The sequence below is a fragment of the Aotus nancymaae genome, unplaced genomic scaffold (genome assembly GCF_030222135.1).
Source record: "Aotus nancymaae isolate 86718 unplaced genomic scaffold, 86718_ANA_hifiasm-v0.15.2.pri h1tg000033l, whole genome shotgun sequence".
Lineage (NCBI taxonomy): Eukaryota > Metazoa > Chordata > Mammalia > Primates > Aotidae > Aotus > Aotus nancymaae.
In genome coordinates, this window is record NW_026988447.1 from 13825736 (window position 1) to 13849933 (window position 24198).

A 24198-nucleotide genomic window follows, 5' to 3' on the forward strand; every position below is an offset into this window, starting at 1 on the left:
TAAAAAACAATAAAGGGGATATCACCACAGATTCCACAGAAATTCAAACCATCATCAGAGATTATTACAAACAACTCCATGCACATAAACTAGGAAACCTGGAAGAAATGGATAAATTCCTGGAAACTTGTCTCCTCCCAAGCCTAAACCAGAAAGAAGCCGAAACCCTGAATAGACCAATAACAAGGGCTGAAGTTCAGGCAGCAATTAATAGCCTACCAACCAAAAAAAGCCCAGGTCCAGATGGGTTCACAGCTGAATACTTCCAGACATACAAAGAGGAGCTGGTACCACTCCTTCTGAAACAATTCCAAACAATGCTAAAAGAGGGAAGGATTCCCTCTTTTTATGAGACCAACATCATCCTGATACCAAAACCCGGCAGAGACTCAACAAGAAAAGAAAACGTCAGGCCAATATCCATGATGAACATAGATGCAAAAATCTTCAATAAAATACTGGCAAATTGATTGCAAAAGCACATCAAAAAGCTTATCCACCATAATCAAGTAGGCTTCATTCTGGGATGCAAGACTGGTTCAACATATGCAAGTTTATAAACTTAATTCACCACATAAACAGAACCAAAGACAAAAACCACAGGATTATCTCAATAGATGCAGAGAAGGCCTTTGACAAAATTCAACAGCCCTTTATGCTAAAAAGTCTCAGTAAACTAGGTATCGATGGAACGTATCTCAAAATAATAAAACCTATTTACAACAAACCCACAGCCAATATCATACTGAATGGGCAAAAACTGGAAGCATTCCCTTTGAAATCTGGCACTAGACAAGGATGCCCTCTCTCACCACTCCTATTCAATATAGTATTGGAAGTTGTAGCCAGAGCAATCAGGCAAGAAAAAGACATAGGGCCGGGCGCGGTGACTCAAGCCTGTAATCCCAGCACTTTGGGAGGCCGAGGCGGGTGGATCACGAGGTCAAGAGATCGAGACCATCCTGGTCAACATAGTGAAACCCCGTCTCTACTAAAAAAAAAAATACAAAAAATTAGCTGGGCATGGTGGTGCATGCCTGTAATCCCAACTACTCAGGAGGCTGAGGCAGGAGAACTGCCTGAACCCAGGGGGCGGAGGTTGCAGTGAGCCGAGATCGCGCCATTGCACTCCAGCCTGGGTAACAAGAGCAAAACTCCGTCTCAAAAAAAAAAAAAAAAGAAAAAAGAAAAAGACATAAAGGGTATTCAATTAGGAAAGGAGGAAATCAAATTGTCTCTATTTGCAGATGACATGATTGTATATTTAGAAAACCCCATCTCAGCCCAAAATCTCCTGAAACTGATAAGCAACTTTGGCAAAGTCTCAGGATACAAAATCAATGTGCAAAAATCACAAGCATTCCTATACACCAATAACAGACTTAAAGAGAGCCAAATCAAGAACGAACTGCCATTCACAATTGCTACGAAGAGAATAAAATACCTAGGAATACAACTAACAAGGAACGCAAAGGACCTCTTCAAGGAGAACTACAAACCACTGCTCAAGGAAATAAGACAGGACACAAACAGATGGAGAAACATTCCATGCTCATGGTTAGGAAAAATCAATATTGTGAAAATGGCCATACTGCCCAAAGTAATTTACAGATTCAACACTATCCCCCATCAAGCCACCTTTGACCCTCTTCACAGAACTGGAAAAAACCACCTTAAACTTCACATGGAACCAAAAGAGATCCCGCATAGCCAAGTCAATTCTAAGCAAAAACAACAAAGCTGGAGGCATCACACTACCTAACTTCAAACTCAACTACAAGCCTACAGTAATCAAAACAGCATGGTACTGGTACCAAAATAGAGATATAGACCAATGGAACAGAACAGAGGCCTCGGAGACAACGTCACACATGTATAACCATCTGATCTTTGACAAACCTGACAAAAACAAGCAATGGGGAAAGGATTCCCTGTTTAATAAATGGTGTTGGGAAAGCTGGCTAGCCATGGGCAGAGAGCAGAAACTGGACCCCTTCCTGACACCTTACACTAAAATTAACTCCAGATGGATTAAAGAGTTAAATATGAGACCCAACACCACAAAAACCCTAGAAGAAAACCTAGGCAAAACCATTCAGGACATAGGCATAGGCAAGGACTTCATGACTAAAACACCAAAAGCATTGACAATAAAAGCCAAAATAGACAAATGGGATCTAATTAAGCTCCAGAGCTTCTGTACAGCAAAAGAAACAATCATTAGAGTGAACCAGCAACCAACAGAATGGGAAAAAATTTTTGCAATCTACCCATCGGACAAAGGGCTAATATCCAGAATCTACAAAGAACTAAAACAGATTTACAAGAAAAAAACAAACAAATCCATTCAAAAGTAGGCAAAGGATATGAACAGACACTTTTCAAAAGACATATATGAGGCCAACAAACATGAAAAAATGCTCATCATCACTGGTCTTGAGAAATGCCAATTAAAACCACATTGAGATACCATTTCATGCCAGTTAGAATAGAGATCATTAAAACAATCTGGAGACAACAGATGCTGGAGAGGATGTGGAGAAATAGGAACACTTTTATGCTGTTGATGGGAGTGTAAATTAGTTCAACCATGTGGAAGATAGTGTGGCGATTCCTCAAGGACCGAAAAATAGAATTTCCATTTGACCCAACAATCCTATTACTGGGGATATATCCAAAGGATTATAAATTGTTCTATTATAAAGACACATGCACATGTATGTTCATTGCAGCACTGTTTACAATAGCAAAGACTTGAAACCAACCCAAATGCCCATCGATGATAGACTGGACAAGGAAAATGTAGCACATATACACCATGGAATACTATGCAGCCATAAAAAATGATGAATTCATGTCCCTTGTAGGGACGTGAATCAATCTGGAAACCATCATTCTCAGCAAACTGACACAAGAACAGAAAATCAAACACCGCATGTTCTCACTCATAGGCATGTGTTGAACAATGAGAACACATGGACACAGGGAGGTGAGCATCACACACTGGGGCCTGTTGTCGGGGGACTAGGGGAGGGACAGTGGGGGTAGGGAGTTGGGGAAGGATAACATGGGGAGAAATGCCAGATATAGGTGACAGGGAGGCAGCAAATCACATTGCCATGTATGTACCTATGCAACAATCCTGCATGTTCTACACATGTACCCCAGAACCTAAAGTGCAATTATATATATATATATAATTAAATTTAAAAAAAGAAATCACGCCTATAGAATTTCTAATATAAAGACAAAACAACATGTAAAAATAACTTTATTAAAACTTAAAAACATTTTCAAAGTTTATACATGCAAATAGATAATTCCACCATAAAATGGACTTCTAAGATCAATGACAAGCAGATACAAACTGATCTGGTAAAACATGCATCAGCCACCTAACCTCCCCTAGGTTCCTGTCCTCAGGGTTAGCCTGCTTACTGGGAGGAAAACCACACACTTACCAGAATGTCCCTGCTGCTGTCATTGCCCTCAAGGACTGGCATGACGGAGGAACAGCCCTTGCTATAAGTGGGAAGGAGAGAACAGCTCTAGGGTGCTCTGGTTCATCCCAGCAACACACCAGGACTGGAAAGAACCCCACGCGGCACCCCCGAGCACAGTCGGCCCAAGCGAGTAACTTGCTAAGCTGGGCTTTCCAGCAGTTCTCAACACTGGCTGCTCATTATCATCCAGAGAACTTTTTTAAAAATCCCGATTGTCTGAGCCACAGATCAATTAAACCAGAATCTCTGGGACGGGCACCTGAGCAACTTCGTTTTTTGAAAGCTCCTCAGGTGGCTGCGATGCTCAGGGGAAGAAAACCATAGCAGCCATTTCTTGCTCAACTCCTACCTTCCTAGACATCTCCCTTGTTCAGATTTAAAACATTTGGCATGTCTGACACCCTTCTTGACTTTTCAAAGATCTGACATATGGATGCTTTGTTTCTACCACTTATCCATGAGGAGTTAAAAAAAAATAGAGCACCCAGATTTCAATAAAAAATTTATTTTCATATAAAAGTGCCAAAATATCCACCAATGTCATAATCTATCTCAATAACCAGTTTACACTAGTAATGAAAACACAAGCCTCTTTATTCACATTGTTTAAAAATCCGATTCTTTTCACACATTCCCACAGTAACTGGAGTCCCTAGACAGTGGGAAATTTGCATTCCTATTTGCTGTGGCAGTCCATATGTCCAGGTTCATATAGGCACGAAATGGGTTAAACCCTGGGTAGTACTCCTTGCACATGACCGCTTGGTTTTCCATGTGAGTTGAATGTTCCGTGGTGGGGTTGATGGGGCAGCAGTTTTCATACACATCGCTTTGCGGAGCCCAGATGGAACCAAAGAGTCCAGACATCGGAGACAAGCTTCGGGTGCTTGTGAGGTAGGGCTGAAGTATAAATGAGGAAGGAAAAATAAGTGAAAAAAAAAAAAGCAGGAGCAGCCTTAGAAAGGTAATGTCAACACTGAATACAAAGTACTGAATACTACAATGGTATTGAGCTACTTGGAAGTTATTAGACCACTCTCAATTTAAATCTGGGTTAACTCCATTTTTTCTCAAAGGAAAGGCTGTGAAATCCTCATGTAATGGGATAAACTTATTTGCAACCCAAGGAAGAACCCACAGACCAAATATCCTCTATCTGGAAAAACACAAAAACAAGTGTCAAGCGGATGTGAAAGGAGAAGCTGTGGGGCTTCCGAGCAGGGAAGCCGGGCTCACAGGCAGGGAGTGCTGGAAGCCTGACCACCCACTGACCTTCCTGGGACTTTCATCTCTTATCACTGACGTAAAGACGAAGTGAGTCCACATAAAGACAGCTGTGTCACAGAGGGCTGGCCCATGTTCAATTTTATCTACACAGGACCACTGCTTGGTGCATTTGGGGATGTTTTTCATTTGGGGTGGCCAGAATGTCAATGTCTGCAAGATCGCACCCATCTGATTATTACATGTTAGTTTCCTGCAGAGGGTGGCCAGCCCTGGCTTCTGTGATCTAAAAGAAACAAGCCAGGTTTTGGCTGGTCTGAACCTAACGCTAAAGCTAGCTGAGACCAGGCTTAAGGACGCACTGGAAACAGTTCAGAGCTACCCACGGCTTCCCAGCACAGGATGGGCAACACTGACCGGAGAGCTGATGAAATTGGCATGTCCCCAGGCAGCAGGCATGTTGGGCGGGGTGTTCCAGGTAGACTGTGAGTTGTGACCCATAAAGTCTGTCTGAACTTCGGCAGGACAGGGGAAGCCATTGGGATAGTTCATGTTTTCTACAAAGAATGGGAGAATATCATCATAGGTAAACATTTTCATTGAGAACTGAATTCTCACTCAGGCTAAAAAGCTTTCAAGGCCTTACTATACTGACACAAATACTTGGTCCATGTGGACCAGGAGAGTCGTTTCAATGTCATTCTCAAGATTAAAACTGTTTATCAGACACACAACCTAGGACGCCCTCAATGTGGAAGGTCTTCCTCCGGGCTTGTTTTTCTCTGTTTGATCACTTGATAGGAACCTTTCTATTACACAAAGTACACTAAAATACTACTAGAGATCTAAATAGTGTCAAGATTCTCGCCAGTCTTTAAAATGTTTTTATTACCTATCATGCCAAGCTCAGCCACCTACACATATATCATACGCGCTGATAAAGCAATTCCAAACCAAGGACTCCTTAGATAGCATTAAGAACATAATGAACAGACACTCACAAGCGTAAGAACATTCCCGAAGCACCCCCTTGTGGTTAGCATGGAGCAATGCATGTATCAAAATCTAGGTAAGAATGATATATCTCTTTCCTGAAAAGGCAACTCTAGCATAAGAAACCATGATCCAACAGTAATGCACAATAGAGCATTTTCCAGTTGACCAGGGAAATCCCATAGCTCTTTTTTATTATTACAGATGGTTGAGCCCAAGCATCTGCAATTTTCCACAATTTCCCCTCCAAGCTCCTTTCCTTCCTTCTGCAGCACCAGCCAAGGGCAGAGAAGTAAGGACCTAATGGGAAGCAGGCCAATGTTTGCATTTCACACGGGACTTGCCTGCCTAAAAAGAAGAGCGAGCAGCTAAAGCCCCCAGCCTCCCAATGGATCACCAGCAATGTTACCTCCACACAGCTCCAAATGACCCAGTTCTGCCTAACTAGAAGGACTAAATGGATTAGCGTTATTTTTGAAGCCCCCAGACACCCAAATTTGGAGGGGTTTTTGAAGGTCATATAAAATTATATATGGCATCAGTGCAAACTGGATCCACATGAAGCCATTCGGCGGTCTACTGTAAGCTCATTCTCAAAGTCTGCTCACTGTTAAATGGCACATTCTTCTAAGTCCACACACTTCCAGCTTTGACCTTCTGAGAATAGAAGAATGGCACTGGGATTGTCTGAAGAGCTCTTACCTTCTGGAAAGGCATTGTAATCGTTCAATTCCAACGGACAGTATGCGCTGGAAAACTGGCCTTCACATGTTGCACTCCAATCAATGAAACTGCACCCAAAAAAACAAGTGGTCAAGACATCAAATAAAGAAAAAGGAAAATGATTTGATTGCCTAGCATCCTAATCACTGTGAATTCCCCAATTTTGGAAAATAAAAGGTGTACTTTCTCAAGTCACAGAATCAAAGACTTACTAATGACACACCATGTGCGGGATGGATGGCATGGACTAGGAACACACTTCCTTTGTCACCATGTTTGTTAAGTCTAACTAGAGACAGATAGAGAGCTGTGGCTTTATCAGCACTGTGAAAGAACAGCTGGAATACCTTGAAGTGTCTTTGTGCACATCTGAAAAACTTAAACATGTTCTATTAAAAATGTCCACTCAGAGCGAGACCAGCATTCATCTTAGAGAAGTCCTAACTATAAAGACTATACGTCATGATAATGATCCCTATTGCAACCTAGATTCTTATTATAGAAATGAGATAGGAAATACTGTTGCAATAAACTGAACCCAGGAAACCTGCAAATGGATTCTGAGATTAAATATCTAATTTTCTTAAGGCTCCCTAATTGAATGATATATTAGTATCAAATAGCAAATTTGAGAAACTGCCATTGTGTAACTGTTTTTCAACACTCAAATTATTTGCTCTTTTAAAATTTTAAATGTGGGCCAGGTATAGTGGCTCATGCCTATAATATCAACACTTAGGGAGGCCAAGGCAGAAGGATAACTTGAGACCAAGAGTTCAAGACCAGCCTCGGCAACAAAGCAAGATCCTGTCTCTAAGAAAAAAAAAAAATTAGCCCAGCACGGTGGCACACATCTGTAGTCTTAGTTACTCGAGAGGCTGAGGTAAAAGAATTGCTTGAACCCAGGAGTTCAAGGCTGCAGTGAGCTATAATTGCACCACTGCACTCCAGCCTGGGCAACAGAGCAAGACTCTATCTCAAAAAGTAAATAAACAAACAAATAAATACAATGTTAAATGGGTTCAAGAATAATGCCATAGAAAAATGAAGAGCTTTGCTCTGCTAGGAGTTAGGAATTATGAGTGTTTTTTTCAAATCTGCCTCTAATGTATGAATAAATCATCTTTTCAATTTTTTAAAAATAATGACACTGTCACTAGCCTCATTTCTTTTATTTCCTTTCATGTTTCTCTCAATGCCTGGTTTGTTTAGTCCCAACTCTAAAATCAGAAGGAACACACAGCTGAAGTACACTGAGGAAGAAGCCTGGCCCTCGTTTTGGTAAGGAAACCCTAACAAACTGAACTCAAACTCCAACTGCCTTAGACTAAGCAAGGCCCCAATCAGAGAGGTGAAGCTGTACCTATTATGAACCGGGGCAGGCTCCTGAATCACACAAGGCACGCCGTTCTCCAGGGTGCAGTTTAAGCTGCTTGTCAGACACACCGGCAGAGTGGGCCACAGGTCTCCAGGTGAGTAAAGACCTAGGAAGAGAACAAGGCCTGAGTCCGCCCTATCCTCACCTGGCCCTCATCCTTAACCTGCTCTTCCTGAACTTCAACCCTTCCTGAACCTGCTCTTCCCTCCGGAAAACGCTCCCTGATGTCACCCACACACGCTGACTAACTCCTTTTGGGATATAATTTCGGGATATAATTCTGAAATACAGTGTATTATTTTGACCATTTCTTCAGACGGTGTCTGTCTCCTGACCTGGATGACAAGATGAGGTTCACGTAACAAGTATTTCAGGAATAACTTTCTGCAAGGCCCCGTTATAGACACTGAGGATACAGCAGTGAAGAAGTTACATTCAAGTGAGCAGAGACAACCAATGAAGATAGCACGGCAGATAATGTAAGTGCTGATAATGATGGCAAATACAGCAATTTCTTTTTGAGACAGTTTCACTCTGTCACCCAGGCTAGAGTGCAGTGGTGACACCTTGGCTCACTGCAACCTCTACCTCCCAGGCTCAAGCGATTCTCCTGCCTCAGCCTCGCAAGTAGCTGTGACTACAGGAGTCTGCCACCATGCTCAGCTACTTTTTGTATTTTTAGTAGAGACAGAGTTTCACCATGTTGGCCAGGCTGGTCTCAAACTCCTGGCCTCAAGTGATCACTTGGCCTCCCAAAGTGCTGGGATTACAGGTGTGAGCCACCTGTGCCTGGCCAAATACAACTATTTAAGATACGATGGTCAAAGGCCTCACTGAGGGAACAACACCTCAAAGATGTGACTGAGTGAGGAAGTGAGCCCAGTGGATACAGGGGAAGCACATTCCAGGCAGCAGAACAGTACTGCAAAAGCCCTGAAGCAAACATGCCTGGGGAGTTCAAACAGCAAGGATACCAGTGTGGCCAGGAAGGAGAGGGGAAAGGGCAAGAGTAGGGGCTTAGCCACAGAGCTCACTGGGAGTGGAGAAGACAGAGCCTGTGGGCCCCTTGAAGAATTTAGGCATTTTCTGAAGCTACCGAAAAGACTTGAGCAGAGCCACTTCTTGGAGACAAGTCTCTAGGGATTGCTCCCATTGCTGCACATCTTGTAAGTAGAGGCATGGCAACCTTTCTTTGGACTATCTTTTCATAGACGTTTGCTAGGCAAAAGCCTTGGAACATATAGTGTCTCTTTCTGGAGCAAAAGACAGGCATGCTTGATGCCTATTATAAAATCTTTGGGGTCCCAAAGCTCAGGGTTCCTCTCCTATAGCGCAACCCACTATGTGTGGCATCCATCTAGGGCTGTCTGAGTCACCCCCGTGGGGCTCAGAGGAACTCATGCAACCAGGCTGGAGCTCATGCAGTGGGCTTGCCCCAGCTATATTTCAGCTTTATGTGGAAAAATGGCAGCTATCCCTCTAGGGAAACTTTATCCCCCCCACTCTGTACCTGAAGCGAAGGTGCTGGCTCAGTGGGCCCTCAATTCCCAAGAGCTCCCTTAAATGCCTGGGCCTGCCTCACTGATGGCTGGGTCTGGCTGAAATCCAACAGCATCTAGTAGGAGGCTGCAGCTGTCCCACCTCAACACCCACCATGCAGAACTGAAAAGGAACGCAGCCATTTTGATCAGTGGGCAGAACCCAAAGTGGTTCTCACAGCTCTGGCTAGTTCTGCCCTGATGAACCTTGCTAGGCTTAAATGACTCGTAGGCTATTGCCAATGGCTTAGGTGCTTGGTCTACCACTTGGGAAGCAACAGACTGGCAGATTAAAGCTATGTTGTCTGGGGCTCTGAAATGTGGAAATGGATCTTGGCTTCTGTTTAAACCTTGGAGCCACTCAAGATGCAGGTCCTTGGTGAGGATATGTTCTCCACTGAGATCAACTGGAATCAAGATACTGATCAGGTCTGCACCACCCAGGCTGCCATTGTTGCTACCTGGGTGCATCACTGCCCCAGACATGGCAACACTTCCAGCATGACACACTGGGCACAAAGTAAGCTTCCTGGAAGGTAACTGGTTCATGCACATCCTATGGGAATTAATCACTAGGAGGGAGCTACCCAGTTAGAAACGGCTGGTATGGAATTTGCTGATATTAGCTGAAGTGATCGAAGACAGCACCTGGTCCCTGGAAGGCATCTGGATAGGCCTCAACTCACTGGCCGTGGTAGTTACAGATGACAGAATTGCTCCAGATGTTCTCCCTGCAGGCCAAGGTGCAGTCTATGCAACCACTAATACATCCTGCTGTACCTGGAGTAATGCCTCTGGCTAAGTGGAAAGATCAACACCGAAACTTACAGAGAAAGCCATCTGGCTCTCTAAGGTAGACCCTGGTGGTCTATCAGATTTGTTCAGCTGGTTGGGTCTGAGACTCTGGGGCATGGTTGAGGTCAATACTGCAAAGTGGCCTCATCCTGCTGCGTGGGCTCCTGTGGACAGCAGCTGTCAGTAAGTGTATGAGACAAAGCAGATTTGGTTCCACCTTCCCTTGGTCAGATTAAGAATTGCTTATGGCAGGATGCACTCATGTGAAAGTCTACCAGAAGCCGAGGCTACATAGAAATAAGAGGTGTGTATGTTGTGAGACAATTCTCCATGGGTCTCTCAGGTTTCTGCACTTCTTATGAGAACAGGCACTAGCTCCTTCTGGCCTAGCTTTCCCAGTGCATTTGTTAGGCAAAATCTCTGAAGGGGGAGTTAGTGTCTCCCTTTGGGGCAAGGCACGAGTTTGCTTAATGTCCAACACAATAGAGAGACTATCTTCTACACATACATTTGGGAGTTGTCCAGGTCAAAGGAAGGCTCAAACCTCTGCAAGCGGATGAGATCACCAAGAGAGTGTGCGCATACAGAGAAGAGGAGGGCACCAAGGTCTGCTCTCCAGAGGGCTCGGGGTCATGAGGCGGGGAGACGGGGAGGAGCTGGATCAGGAACCTAAGGTCTACCAGCCAGAACAGAACGTCCAATGTCATAGGTCAACATGGGGACCGAAAACAGAACCGATCAAACACTCAGCAATGTGCAAATCACCAAAGACTCCGACAGCACCGTTTCAGGGGAGCCATAGTGGCAAAGGCCAGATTACAGGGGTTTCTAGAGAGGACAGGAGGAGAGGAATTTGAATCAGCAACTAAGATAATTTTTCTAAGGAGTTTCCTAAAGACAGGAGCAGAGAAACAGTAACAGCTGAAGAAGGCAGTCAAGAGAGAGTTTTGGCTATTGTTGTATTTTTAATGATGGGAAGTATTATAGTATATTTGTGTGCTGATGAGAATGACCCATTCCAGAAAAACTGATGATGGAGGAGGGATGGGAAAATCTGCAATAATACCCTTGGAGAGAAGGATTGCATTGACAATCCTTCAGGCTGCAACAGGAGAGAGGCAGAGAATGGCAGAGAGAGACAGAGAATGGCAGAGAATGGTGGGCAGGTGGAGAGGGCAGTGGGAGCTTGCTGAAGGCCTCTCATCATTTCTCTCTTTTCCAGTAAAGCAGGAAGCAAGATCAAGTAAAAGAATGAGGCAGGAGGCATTGGAACTGTGGAGACAGAGGGGCAGGGCGGGAGGACACAGGTATTATGCAGAGTGGGTGTCGGGGAATCCATAGAGGCAGCTGGCATGGGGAACACTGCTCTCCAGCTTCACTCGCCTGCACAGGAGCAGGTGGAGCAGGTGGGGCCCTGGGCCAAACCATGGCTGGGGCTTTGTGATAAAGCAATAAAGGAAGAGGAGTTGAGGAAATGACTGTAGCAATAGATCAGGCCATCCCAGATGGGCAAGAAGGAAAACATGGCTGTGAGGAATGTGAGGGAGTATAAAGGCGATGCGCCCACTGCTTTGCAGGTAATAGACTGTGGACAAGATGTACTCGGTCAGTACATCTGACAAGGGCCAAGGTGAAGGCACTTGAAGTGTGAACGCACGCGCGTGCGCGCGCACACACACACACCCCTACCCCTGGGTTAGGACACCAAACCAGACATATATCTCCAATTGACAGCAAAGCAGGATGGCATATGCTGAAGGGCAGATGCTCTGTCAGTTTTTATTTTTCCTCACCATTAAAATCCTACCTTTCTCTATTAACCCACAGGAAAAAGAAAAGTACCATCCAAACCACCCCCACATCTTGCCTTTGCAAACTGTGGTTTACTGAATTTTAGATTTTTTTAACTGAAAACACTTATTTTACTGGACTAGTCATTAGATTCAATTTGCTATTTCTGTTGATAACTGGACAAGTCCAAAAGGAACCACATAAAGTCTTCCACTTTCAAGGGTAAAAATTCTCCAATGTGCAGAGCAGCTTTTAAACCCAGCATTAAATTCTATGACCAAAAGCAAGTATGTGTATTAAAGACAGAATAAAAATCAGGTTTATCCTGCCACAATTCCTGACCCACGTTAGGCAAGAAAGAAGCCCTAGAATCAGACAGGAAACAAAAGAAGAGAGGTCGAAGAAGAGGAAAAAAGAAGAAATTGAGGGAGGACTGGAGTTCACTTCCCATCAGAGTCCCCCCACCCGCTCCCGGCAGGAGAGGTTTCCTTCCTACCCACTGCTACTTCCATGCACCCAGGCAACTGCCTTCCCCGCAGGCAGAAGGTCTCAACCCTGTTGCCTGAGTCAAGCTGGTCTCCAAGCCTGTAGAGGCTGAATTAACCAGCTTCTAAAATAGAGTGAGTTGGGGAGGAAGGGGAGCAGGCCAGGGAAAGTGGTAAGCAGGTGATGTGCTGCACCCTCAACCCAGGCACGGTCCCCAATCAGCCTCTCTTCCCTTAGGCCACGCATCACCCTTCCATAGTTTTCTGTCGTCTCTGACTAGGGAAGGTGAACTAAATGCATCAGGAGTCTCCTGTGAGGGGCCTGCGATTATTCCAAGGAAGAGAGCATCTGTGCCTCAGCTGTAGAGAGGGGGCTCAGAATTGATGCACAAGGTCAGCTGGGGCCCTGATGATGCCCGTCCACAGACCAGGTGCCTTCCTGATCTATGAACATGTGGCTTGGAGAAGGGGCCAGAGAGGAAACAGCCCTGTCCCACCCCACCTGCTTTGTCTTCTCAAGCTCATCAGCCAGGAATATAGATAGCACAGAACCCGTGGCTGATGTCTGCAGCAAGAGGAATGCATCTCACCTTTATCTTCTTCAACACCTGTGGGCCCGGCAGGAAGGCTGGGGCAGGAAGGGTCTGTGTATTGTGGGAGACTATTCACAGCCCTGTAGGGAAGTGAGCAAAGGAGGAACAACTCATTTTTTTCTGCACAAGGAAATACGGATATTGTATAACCAAGTCTGATTGAGTTTTCACATGACGTCTTCCCCAAGAAACATACAGATATAAAAGATGCAAAGTTACACAGCCAGAAAAGAATTGAGGAATATTAAATTCCCAAGATCCAGCAAATTCTTGTCATAACCATCAACAAAAAATTAACTAACATAACTATGGTAACCTGTGGTTTTAAATCTACCTGTCCCCGTTAGCAGCAATTCTTAGTCCTGTGTTTACATCCTGCCCCCAATAAACCCATGAAGAGCTTTCCTTATGCGCTAGCAAGTTTCCTTCCTCACAAAGTCACCCGTTTACCTGCATTCTCGGTCCTCTCACAGTGAGGGAGGCACCTAAGAAACCAAGTTTATTTCTCACCTTGAATTCTCCTTCTTACCCACCCTCCTCTTCTCTCACTCAATCAAATGTGCTTGTTCATTTTGTCCAATGCTGCAGAAATCGTCACACAGCAGAACTGTAAGCATGTATCTACTAGGTTCTTGCAAAATTTACTAAATTATCAATGCTTAGTTTTATATCAAGGCCTACCAAAGGGTAAATGATTCCCATCTTTATAATAACAACTGCTTCCACCTTCTACACTCAGAAGAAATAAGGTCTTCTTGGCCAGGAGTGGTGGCTTACGCTTGTCATCACAGCACTTTGGGAGGCCAAGGCGGGCGGATCACAAGGTCAGGAGTCTGAGACCAGCCTGGCCAATATGGTGAAACCCTGTCTCTACTAAAAATACAAAAAGTAGCCAGGTGTGGTGGTGGGTGTGTGTAATCCCAGCAACTAGGGAGGTTGGGGCAGGAGAATTGCTTAAATCTGTGAGGCAGAGGTTGCAGTGAGCCAAGATTGCATCACTGCACTCCAGCCTGGTCAACAAGAGCAACACTCCATCTCGAAAAAAAAGAAAGAAAGAAAGAAGGTCTTCTTTTCTCTTCTGAGACAGAATCTCGCTCTGTTACCCAGGCTAGAATGTAGTGGCGTGATCACAGCTCGCTGCAGCCTCAATCTTCTGGGATCAAGTTATCTTCCCACCTTAGCCTCAGTGAATAGCTGGAAATACAGGCATGTGCCACTATGCCTGACAACTTTTTAAAAAAATTATTTTTAGAGATGGGGTTTCATTATGTTGCCCAGACTGGTCTTGAACTCCTGAACTCAAGAGATCCTCCCACCCTGGCCTCCCAAAATGCTAGGATTACAGATGTGAACCACCATGGCTGGTATCAGAAATTAGGTATTTTCTAACGTGGCTCCCTCTCTGAAAAAAAAAAAGTGATACCAGAGACTCTCTCACATGAACCATGTTTACCCGCACCATTCCTGAATTATTAATAAAATCAGATTCTACTTTCCTGCATCTTTAAAAAGTTTCATATTTTAACCTGCAGAACACTAAGTACAAAGAAGAAATACACTACTTGGTAGAAAAAGCAATATATAAAACATACTGTCAAAGCTGGAAAATAAAAAACTTACATGGGATTGCAGATGTTATGGGAAAGACTCAAGGAGATGGGAGCTTCAGAAGGAAAATCATTTGGTGAAACACTGTCTCCTGCATTAGAAGAAACACATCATCACAAGTTTTAAAAAGTATACTTCAACTGTATATTCGGTATTAAAATGCATAGGTTATTAATATCATTAATCCCTAATGACTGACTTTTCATTTTAAACTGATATTCACACATTTAGTCATTTAATTTTTAATTAAATATTAAACATGAATCGTGCAACGGTAATTATGAACATTTAGGTATATTTCTTAATAATCTCTTTTTGTTGTTACTGTGTTTTGTTTTATTTGAGACAGAGCCTCAAATAAATACAAAAGAAAAACACGGAGCCTCAAATACGTCACACAGGCTGGAATGCAATGGCGTGATCTCGGCTCATTGCACCTTCTGCCTCCCGGGTTCAAGTGATTCTCCTGCCTCAGCCTCCCAAGTAGCTGCGATTACAGGCGCGCACCACCAAACTGGCTAATTTTTGTATTTTTAGTAGAGATGGAGTTTCGCCATATTGGCCAGGCTGGTCTTGAACTCCTGACCTCGGGTAATCCACCTGCCTTGGCCTCCCAAAGTTCTTTATAATCTCTTTTATGTGTGTGTATATGTATAAAATTGTAATCATATTTTACAGAAACATTGTCTTTTTTTTTTTACACCATTTATTACATTGGGGACATTTTCCCGCTCTTACATAACCTTCACGCAACTTAAAGACTGCATACTATGCTATTGTATAGCAATATCATTAATGATTTTCATCATTCTGCTAATGTTAGCCATTCCCTCAAGCAAAACGTACACTTGTAGTTCTTCTTAACGTACCTCTCCCTCCCTTTTTTTTTGAGACAGTCTTGCTCTCTCACCCAGGCTAGAGTGCAGTGGTGATCTCAGCTCACTGCAACCTCTGCCTCCTGCCTCAGCATCCCAGTAGCTGGGACTACAGGCGCTCGTCACCATGCCCAGCTAATTTTTATATTTTTAGTAGAGACAGGGTTTTGCCATGTTGGCCAGGCTGGTGTCGAACTCCTGACCTCAAGTGATCTGTCTGCCTCGGCCTCCCAAAGTGCTGGGATTACAGGTGTGAGCCACCGTGCCTGGCCTCCATTTTAAAAATCCCACACTGGAATCCTAAGGCAAAACCTTCAGTCCTCAGTGGTAGATGCACATGCACAGAATGGATCCGCGGTGTGAACATTTTAGCAGGGGGTCATTAAGACAACAATGTCTAAAAAGGCTGAGCAAGACAAGAGGGAAAACCGAAAATGTAGAGAAATGCTAGTGGAATCACATACATGTGGGTACTTCCTCTAGGTTTTTATGGCTGCTACTGCACTAGTCTCTCAGAAAAAGCTTTCTTTTAAGGTCTCACTGCTGGTGGGAGAGAGGAAAAATAGTACAGCTTGCAGGCTGCGGAAGGAAATTCTCTATGGCTTGGGTTCAGCACGCAGAACAGCCATGAGGAGAGGAGAAGATGAGGTGGGCAGTGCACTAGGATCTGGGGAAAGAAGCCCTGGGCTCAAGCCTGAGCTACTGCATGGTGTCAAAGGATCTGGGCAACTCTGAGGCTGAGTCTTCAGAAGAGGATGAGAACACGCTGTGGACACAGCATGAGCACGCTTGACAAATGCAAGGCGCCACACAAACGGGAACTGCACAACCTCACGACCCTCTCTTTTCACTAAGGTTAAACATTTACTACGTTGAAAACAATAGTTAAACGGAATGGAACTACATCTCATTTAGATGTAAAGGTATAAAAAACAATGCTGAATAGGCTGGGCACGGTGGCTCATGCCTGTAATCCCAGCACTCTGGGAGGCTGAGGAGGGCAGATCACTTGAAGCCAGGAGTTCAACACCAGCCTGGGCAACATGGTGAAACCCCATCTCTACTAACAATACAAAAATTAGCCAGGCGTGGTGGCACAAGCCTGTAATCCCAGCTACTCTGTTGGCTGAGGCATGAGAATCGCTTAAACCCAAGAGGCAGAGGTTTCAGTGAGCTGAGATACCACCACTGCACTCCAGCCTGGGTGACAGAGTGACTCTCTCAAAAAAATTAAAAATTCAACCTGAGTGAAAAGAGCAAGAGGCAGAAGGCTACACTGAAGTATTATTTAATTTATGTAAGTTAAAGACTAATAGTCAATATTTTGTTGATGGATATATGAATGTAAAATTTAAAATGGACTAAAAGTACCCAGACCAAATTCATGAGAGTAAACAGTGATTCCCTTGGGGAGGGAGAAGTTAACACATGATAAAATATTTTTTCTTGAACAAAAAAAAAAAAGAAGAAAATATGGCAAAATTAAGAGTTGTTAATTCTGGGTGACGGAAACACAGATGCTTCTTTGACCTCTCCTACATCAGCTTTCTCAAAAATAAGGGACGGCCAATGTTCACAGTAGCATTATTCAAACCACCAAAATGTGGAAGTTATCATCCAAGCGTCCATCCACAGATACGTGGATAAACAAAACGTGGTCTGTACATAAAATGGAGCATTACCCGGCAATAAAAAGGAAGGAGATGCTGACACACACTGCAACGTTTTTGAACCTTGAAGACATCATGCTAACTGAAATGATCCAGTCACAAAACGACAATCATACTGTATAATTCCACTTATATAAGATACTCATAGTCAAATTCACAGACACAGAAAGTAGAAGAGGGGTCAGCAGGGGTTACAGAGAGGGAGAAATGCAGAGTTATTGTTTCATGCATAGAGTTTCAGTTTTGCAAGATAAACAATTCTGGAGACGGACAGGTGTGACGGCTGCACAGTGTGATGCACCTAGTGCCACAGAACTCCACACCTAAGAAGCATCACAGTGGCCAATGCTGTGTTATGTATATTTTACCACAACAAAAAGAATGTACAAATGAAAAACTAAATGCAGAGCTCTTTGAACTATTTCCAAGACAGACATTAAAAAACGACAATGATGATTATGGTTAGGATGGAGGGGAAGAAGGAGAGGAAAGAAAAAGCAAATGAGTGAAATCCAAAGCAAAGGTCAAGGTCACTGTCCCATCTGTCCTCTGCATGCCTGAGGGCAGATGGAGACTGTGTGGACTGGGTATGGGAGAGGGCAGAGGGAAGGGTCACTGAGAGTGCCTGGGGCTCCACTCAGGACTCACCAGCCGGCAGGAAGTGCTGGGTGTCCACTGCCGGCTTCTTATCCCCGTCAGAGCTGCTGGTGCTGCTCCAGCTCCCCCAGCTGCCCCGGCTGGCACGCACGCTGCCCGAGGAGCTCCCGCAGTCAGAGCTGGAATCAGAGCAGAACTTGTCTGCACACTTTTTCTCAGGCTTCCGGTAGTAACCTTCTGGAGGAAGAGTGAGAGCAGTCATGTTTTCCTGAAACAACTGTCAACCTCATGCATTTCTAGCAGAAGAAGAGAGGCGACAGGAGGAGGAAGGCCATGTTCACCTTCAGCTACCTCTGCTCATCTAGCAAGAAGGAAGGAGTGCATGGAAACTAATGGTTGCCCTGTGAGAAACAGGGGATGGGCTGTCTACTCTGCCTACAGCAGGAGCAATTAAGGGCTAAGATGGCCAACACCAACTATATAAACATGATCTAATAATGATTCTACAAATAACAAATAACTTCTATCAAGAAAACTGAGGCTACTCTATTGCACCAAAGATTCATAGGGGATTTTCCCCCTCTCTTTTAATAAGACGTCCAATAAAAGTTTCAAAATATTGATACATGGGTAGGGAGACTCTTCAATAAGACCAAAAGCAACACACGTGTGTCAAGGGAATGAAAAATAGAGGGTGGAGGGAGAAACCAGCTGAGTGTGCTGGCCTGTGTACGTGACATGGGGCATGTGTCTGGAGAAAGTGGGTGTTGGTTGGGAGGGTTACAACCCCCACCACCCCGTGCCCCACATGTACTGCCCTGTCCTGTACCAGACCCTGGACTCAGCACTGGGTGTCCCTCTACCTACCACTCCCAGGGACACTGCCCAGCAGGCCTTGGACGGGGCAGTAGCCTGGCTCTGCAGAACTCCAGGTGTGGGGCTAGCACCACCTCACTTGGCCAGTCCCCTCTTTCACCAAAGGGGGCCTGTCTAAGCAAGCAAGCATTGTTCCTTCAGCAATATGACTGAGGATAGTTATGACTGGCCAGACTGGAGGGTGGGGGCAGCACTACAGGCCTTCTCAGAGTCAACCAAATCTTAGTTTTCTGATCTCACCCTGAAAGCTTTCCACGGGGGCTTGAGTCATTAGCTAAGTTGTCTATAGCGATAGCACTGAGATGTCATTTCTCTTATTAGACACTTCCTTGAGGAAACAAAAATTCCAACAGAAGCATCATTTGTAGCTCAGTGTCATGACATACCTGCCTCTCTCTGGGCAGCAGGTAAACTGCTGGCAATTTCGGCATCTGCTTTACCAATCTCCCTGGTGCTTTCCTGTATACACCAGCTTCTTACATTGATGTCACTGCTCAGCTCAGACCTCTCAAAGTCACTGCACACAAGCTTTAGGTCACTCTGTTCAGAAGGCCTGCAAGAGCCACATACACATACACACAAAAAAATCACATCTGTATTTTATCATGTACACATGCAGACTTCCTTTCCATGAGACTTAATAGAGGTGAAAATATGAATCTGGGACTATAAGAGTCCTCCTCTCTTTGGGTCTGGTGGCAGAATATGATGAGCAGAAAGGCATACCAATAAGAAAAAGATTTTGTTATTTTAGACTTAGAATTAATTTTGAGCTCATTTAATCTATTTTCACAGTTTACAGTAAGAGGAGCAAGACTCTGCAAGGTCACTCAAAGTCACCTGGTAAGTGGCAGGTCCAGGGCTAGAACCCAGGACTCTTGGCTTGTTTTCCCTGTTGTTAGTGTAAAATATGATTTTTCAATAGATGAACCTGTTCCTTGGTGTCTGGCAGAAGGTATGAAGTGTTCATTTAAATGCATTCTCATTCACTCACTTAACAAACATCTGTTGAGTGGCCACCACGTGCCACGTACTGTTATGAAAGGTGCAGTGGCTACAAAGAAGAATAAAGTTATTTTCCCGAAGATCTCAAAGTTGAACAATACCTCTCTTACTAGACCTTGAATGCCTCGAGGGAAGAACTGCAAAACAACTTCATAAATAGCAATACAGAAATGCAGAGAATGCTACCGGAGAATTTCACACAGTCCAATTTCAGTACCTAATGTTAGGTTTGTAGGATGGCAGGTAAGATCAAATATGTGAGGTGTCCCAGGTAATTTCAATGATTTCTGATCAAGGTTAAAAAAAAGGTATATAGACAGAAACAAGAGCCAAGGACACAGACAATCTGAAACAACCTACTTCTTAAGTGTCATGAACCCAAAACAGTATAAGCTTCTGGATACTTGAAAGTTATTTTTCAATGACTTGATTTATTATTTCTTTATGTCAGAAATCTGCTTTTAAAAATGTATCCTAGGCCGGGCGCGGTGGCTCAAGCCTATAATCCCAGCACTTTGGGAGGCCGAGGCGGGTGGATCACGAGGTCAAGAGATCAAGACCATCCTGGTCAACATGGTGAAACCCCGTCTCGACTAAAAATACAAAAAATTAGCTGGGCATGGTGGCACGTGCCTGTAATCCCAGCTACTCGGGAGGCTGAGGCAGGAGAATCGCTTGAAGCCAGGAGGCGGAGGTTGCGGTGAGCCGAGATCGCGCCATTGCACTCCAGCCTGGGTAACAAGAGCGAAATTCCGTCTCAAAAAAAAAAAATGTATCCTAATGTTTAACTGGTGAAGTTCCACTTTAATTTTATATCTTTCTATATGCTCACATCAGGAAAATATAACACTTTAAAGTGACCTCAGAGTCTATTATATGTTTATGAAGATACATGTAAATGAATCCAACTAGGTCTGAGGCTTTTCCTTTCTATGGTATACTGCCTTGCAGCTTTCAAATCACTTAGTCTACATAATACAGGTCTAAATAAAGAAAATTACCTGATAATAATTAGAACTTAGTGTTAGCAAGAAATTAATAATGGATATGTGTATTTTTTTCACATTTGCATTTTGCAGATTGCTCAGCGTAAGCTGGGTGTTGAATTGGAGCCTGGAGATACCCGGGAGCTGCTGTACATCCGAGCACTGCTGGGGAGCTTGCTACGATGCTGAATCCCAGGCTCCAAATGGAACCTCCTCGGGGGCCTGCAAGCAGGCACATAAATAGCACCACGTGTGCTCTGTGCCGGCAGCAGTTCCACCAGAGGTCCCTCCCAACAAGCCGAACTGCAGCAAGGTGGAATTCCTTCCCCATGCAAATGTGCAACTGCTAGAGAAAAATCTAACAGAAACACATTGAAACACCTAGCTGAGCTCACAAAGAAGAGAACTCTCTAGATGCCAGAACTTCAAAGAACAAGCCAGAGTGGGGAATGTGGGGGGTACCGGGCAGGAAACGGGCCTGACTGTCCAGGAGCTGGGTTTTAATGTCCACTCACGGACACCCTCATACAGGCATCAGGGAGCCGAAATGAGTCTCCTGTATGAGACTGGGGCCCTGGAATGGGGCATCCTCAGTACATGGGAGACCAGAAAAGCTCCATCCACAGACCCGATGAGGAAGAGAAAAAGGAGCACATCTCTGCTGCGGGCTCCTGGCACATGCATGTGTGGGAGGCTGGAAGTCTAACCTGAGAAATCAAAACTCAGAGACCATACCACCTGCAGGACTTGGAGTCAGAAAGTACACACTACTGACCTGGTGGAAAAATCCCCAAGCTGAGAAATTTATAAAAATTAGATTTAGGTCACGCCTGTTATCCCAGCACTTTGGGAGGCTGAGGTGGGTGGATCACGAGGTCAAGAGATCGAGACCATCGTGGCCAACATGGTGAAACCCTGTCTCTACTAAAAATACAAAAATTAGCCGGGCATGGTGGTGCGCGCCTGTAGTCCCAGCTACTCAGGAGGCTAAGGCAGGAGAATTGCTTGAAACTGGAAAATGGAAATTGCAGTGAGCCAGGACCGCGCCACTGTACTCCAGCCTGGCAATAGAGCGAGACTCTGTCTCAAACAAAAAAAAAAAAATAGATTTAGGAGAATACTTCTGGCACTCCAGTAATACAGGATTCCCACACAAGCCCGGTTCAGCTCCTTCATTTACAGATAAGAAAATGAGAGCTCAGGGAAATTAAGTGTCTCAAAGAAGCAAGGTTTCCAAAGCAGAATGCCACACTGCCTGGGTTCTAATTCTGGATCTGCCCCTTTCCAAAACTTGTGGCTTTGAGCAAACCACAGTATCTGGATACCTCACTTTCTGCAGTTGTAAGAACCTACCTTCTGCAGGACGGAAGCAAGGGTTACCTGAGGGGTAACTTTTCTGTTTCATTATTATGACCCCAGAGAGCGCAGGTGGGTCAGTGGCTGAACAGGGAACAGAAGACGCATGCCTGTGCCCAGTGGGTTTCTCTAGTTCCTGTTCCACAAATGCTCCTGCCTCTCAGAAGCAGAATGAAGGTCTCCACATGGAGGGATGGCATATGCCTTTCCCCTAAAAACTACCATATCTGTTAGCATTTTATAAAGGAAAGATACACCATGGTTGCTTTAAGGTATTTTTAACAAAATAAAAACATAATGGGAAAATGTTAATTTTACAAAGGTATTTTAATCTTAAGATATAAATATCTACATTCTCATATTATCTGTATCTAACATCACAGAAATGAGTTTAAAAGCTAACAGCCAAATGCAAATTTCTAAAGTAAAAAACTGATCAACATGTTAAAGGAACAGTAAGAATTACGCACCTTGAGACTGGGGCAACACCCCTCTTCTTGTTCTTTCTACATGCTCGACTTTTATTCCAATTTAAATTTTGTAAATTTCCTTCTCTTTTCTCCTGAAGCTTTTTCTTCCTATAAGGATCTTCTTGCTAAAGAAGAAAAAGTAAATGTTTAATTGTTTAAACTGACTATGAATAAAAACATGTTTAAATTTTTGAAGACCGATTCCATCTGAATTCAGAATGTCCTAGAGCTGTTGAAAACAGAGACGTATGTTTCTCAGTCTCTAGTTTGTTTTCTTTTCCCTTCTTGCTCTACTTCTCTCCAGCTCCACAGAAAAAGAAGAAAAAAGAATTGCTGCCTATAAAATTCCTAAGAGGCTAAAAAGGAAAAACATCTGCTAGCAATTTATGACCAGCTTGCTGTTAACTTTGCAGCAATAAATCCTCCAACCTTCACCTGTTAATTTGGTACGTGCAACTCACATAAATTACTGTACTATGAAGAAAAATCAGGTAAAAACTCAATTTAGGAGCAAGTTGTGTATTTACATTTTTGTTTACAGACAAACTTTGGGAGAACAGCCAAATCTCTATAGAATGCTCCAAACTAGTTTAAGCTTCTTGGGTAAAAAAGGCAAGAATATGCCTGATGCTTTAAAAATGTGGTTCTGAAAAGCATCAGCACGACATACATAAACATTAGATATATGTATTAAATAGGTATAGTTTTCTCAATTGGGACCTTTTCCTCTTATAAATGTCAGGCTTGCTCTATTAACAGACCCAAAAGGAGAGGGATTCCCCTTGCCCTTTCAAATTATAAAATAGCTCAAGCCTTGAACATCCTCTAATACTTATTATTCCTCTTCCTTAAATATGTAGCCCCTTAAAGCAAAGACACTGTCAGTGCGTGGGCGGTGGTGGGAGCTCACACACTGAGTCCCAAAGGCTAAAAGGACCCATCTCTTCAGTGTGTTAGGTCCTTTCAGAAGGAACATGTCCTCTCCAGGAACCTCACAGAGGCAAATCCCCTTGGTCCAGAAGAGTCCCCTTCCTACTGACTCTTAGGATTCACACTTCTTGGAAACCAAAGATTGGCTCATTTTACCTTCTCTTTCAGAAGGCTGGCCCAGCAATCAGAGTAGGAATTGTGAAGTTGAAACATGCACTTGACTAACACGAATAACTTGAAAGGAGAAAAAGAAAAGGTTTTAGATAACCTGGAATACCTCCAAGTTCTGGGATATTAGAACCTTCATGCATCTATTTAAGCAATGTGCATACCACAGTGAATAAACACGAGAAGCAAAATGGGATTTTCACTGTATAGGAAGTGTGATTTTGACATTTTTGCTTTCTCCTTTATACACTTTTGTTTCCCCCAATAAGTATATATTAACCTTTCTCTGATTCTGAAGGTATTTTTAAAACCTGACAAGTTAAACACACAAAGCCCTATCCTACAGGACCTTACGCTAATTCTTCAAGTTTGAAGCTAAACAGAAGGACATGCAGACTCAGAATCTAATGTTAAACAGACATGCAGCACATTTATTCATGTATTGTTCCTTTGTGTATTTCTAACTTGGTGGGGCGTTTCCCACCCTCTGTCCACTGAAGGGCAAACAAAGGCTTGTCGACACAGCAAGTACTTAAGCCTTTCCATCCCTCCACGGTCAGTGGGGCCTGAGAAAGCGTGAGCTGGTAAGCAGTCACTCTGATACTTGGCTGCCTTTCTCAAATCCGTCCGGTTG

The 24198-nt window shown here is 43.9% G+C and overlaps 1 protein-coding gene across 3 annotated transcripts in view; it reads right to left on the minus strand.

Moving 5' to 3' along the window:
- Positions 1-3254: 3254 nt before the first annotated feature.
- TMEM131L (transmembrane 131 like) overlaps positions 3255-24198 on the minus strand; it is a 186499-nt gene continuing 165555 nt past the window's right edge. For 2 of the 3 annotated variants that reach the window (XM_064383805.1, XM_064383804.1), the window contains exons 27-35: positions 22467-22591; positions 19036-19202; positions 17825-18010; positions 14644-14722; positions 13021-13103; positions 7807-7927; positions 6423-6511; positions 5145-5284; positions 3255-4403 (exon numbers count right to left, since the gene is read on the minus strand). In XM_064383805.1, coding sequence (XP_064239875.1) covers positions 4128-4403; positions 5145-5284; positions 6423-6511; positions 7807-7927; positions 13021-13103; positions 14644-14722; positions 17825-18010; positions 19036-19202; positions 22467-22591 — 1266 coding nt within the window. In that variant the 3' untranslated portion in view covers positions 3255-4127. The remainder of the gene's footprint in view (positions 4404-5144; positions 5285-6422; positions 6512-7806; positions 7928-13020; positions 13104-14643; positions 14723-17824; positions 18011-19035; positions 19203-22466; positions 22592-24198) is intronic. The other variant, XM_064383806.1, reaches the window with a different exon arrangement.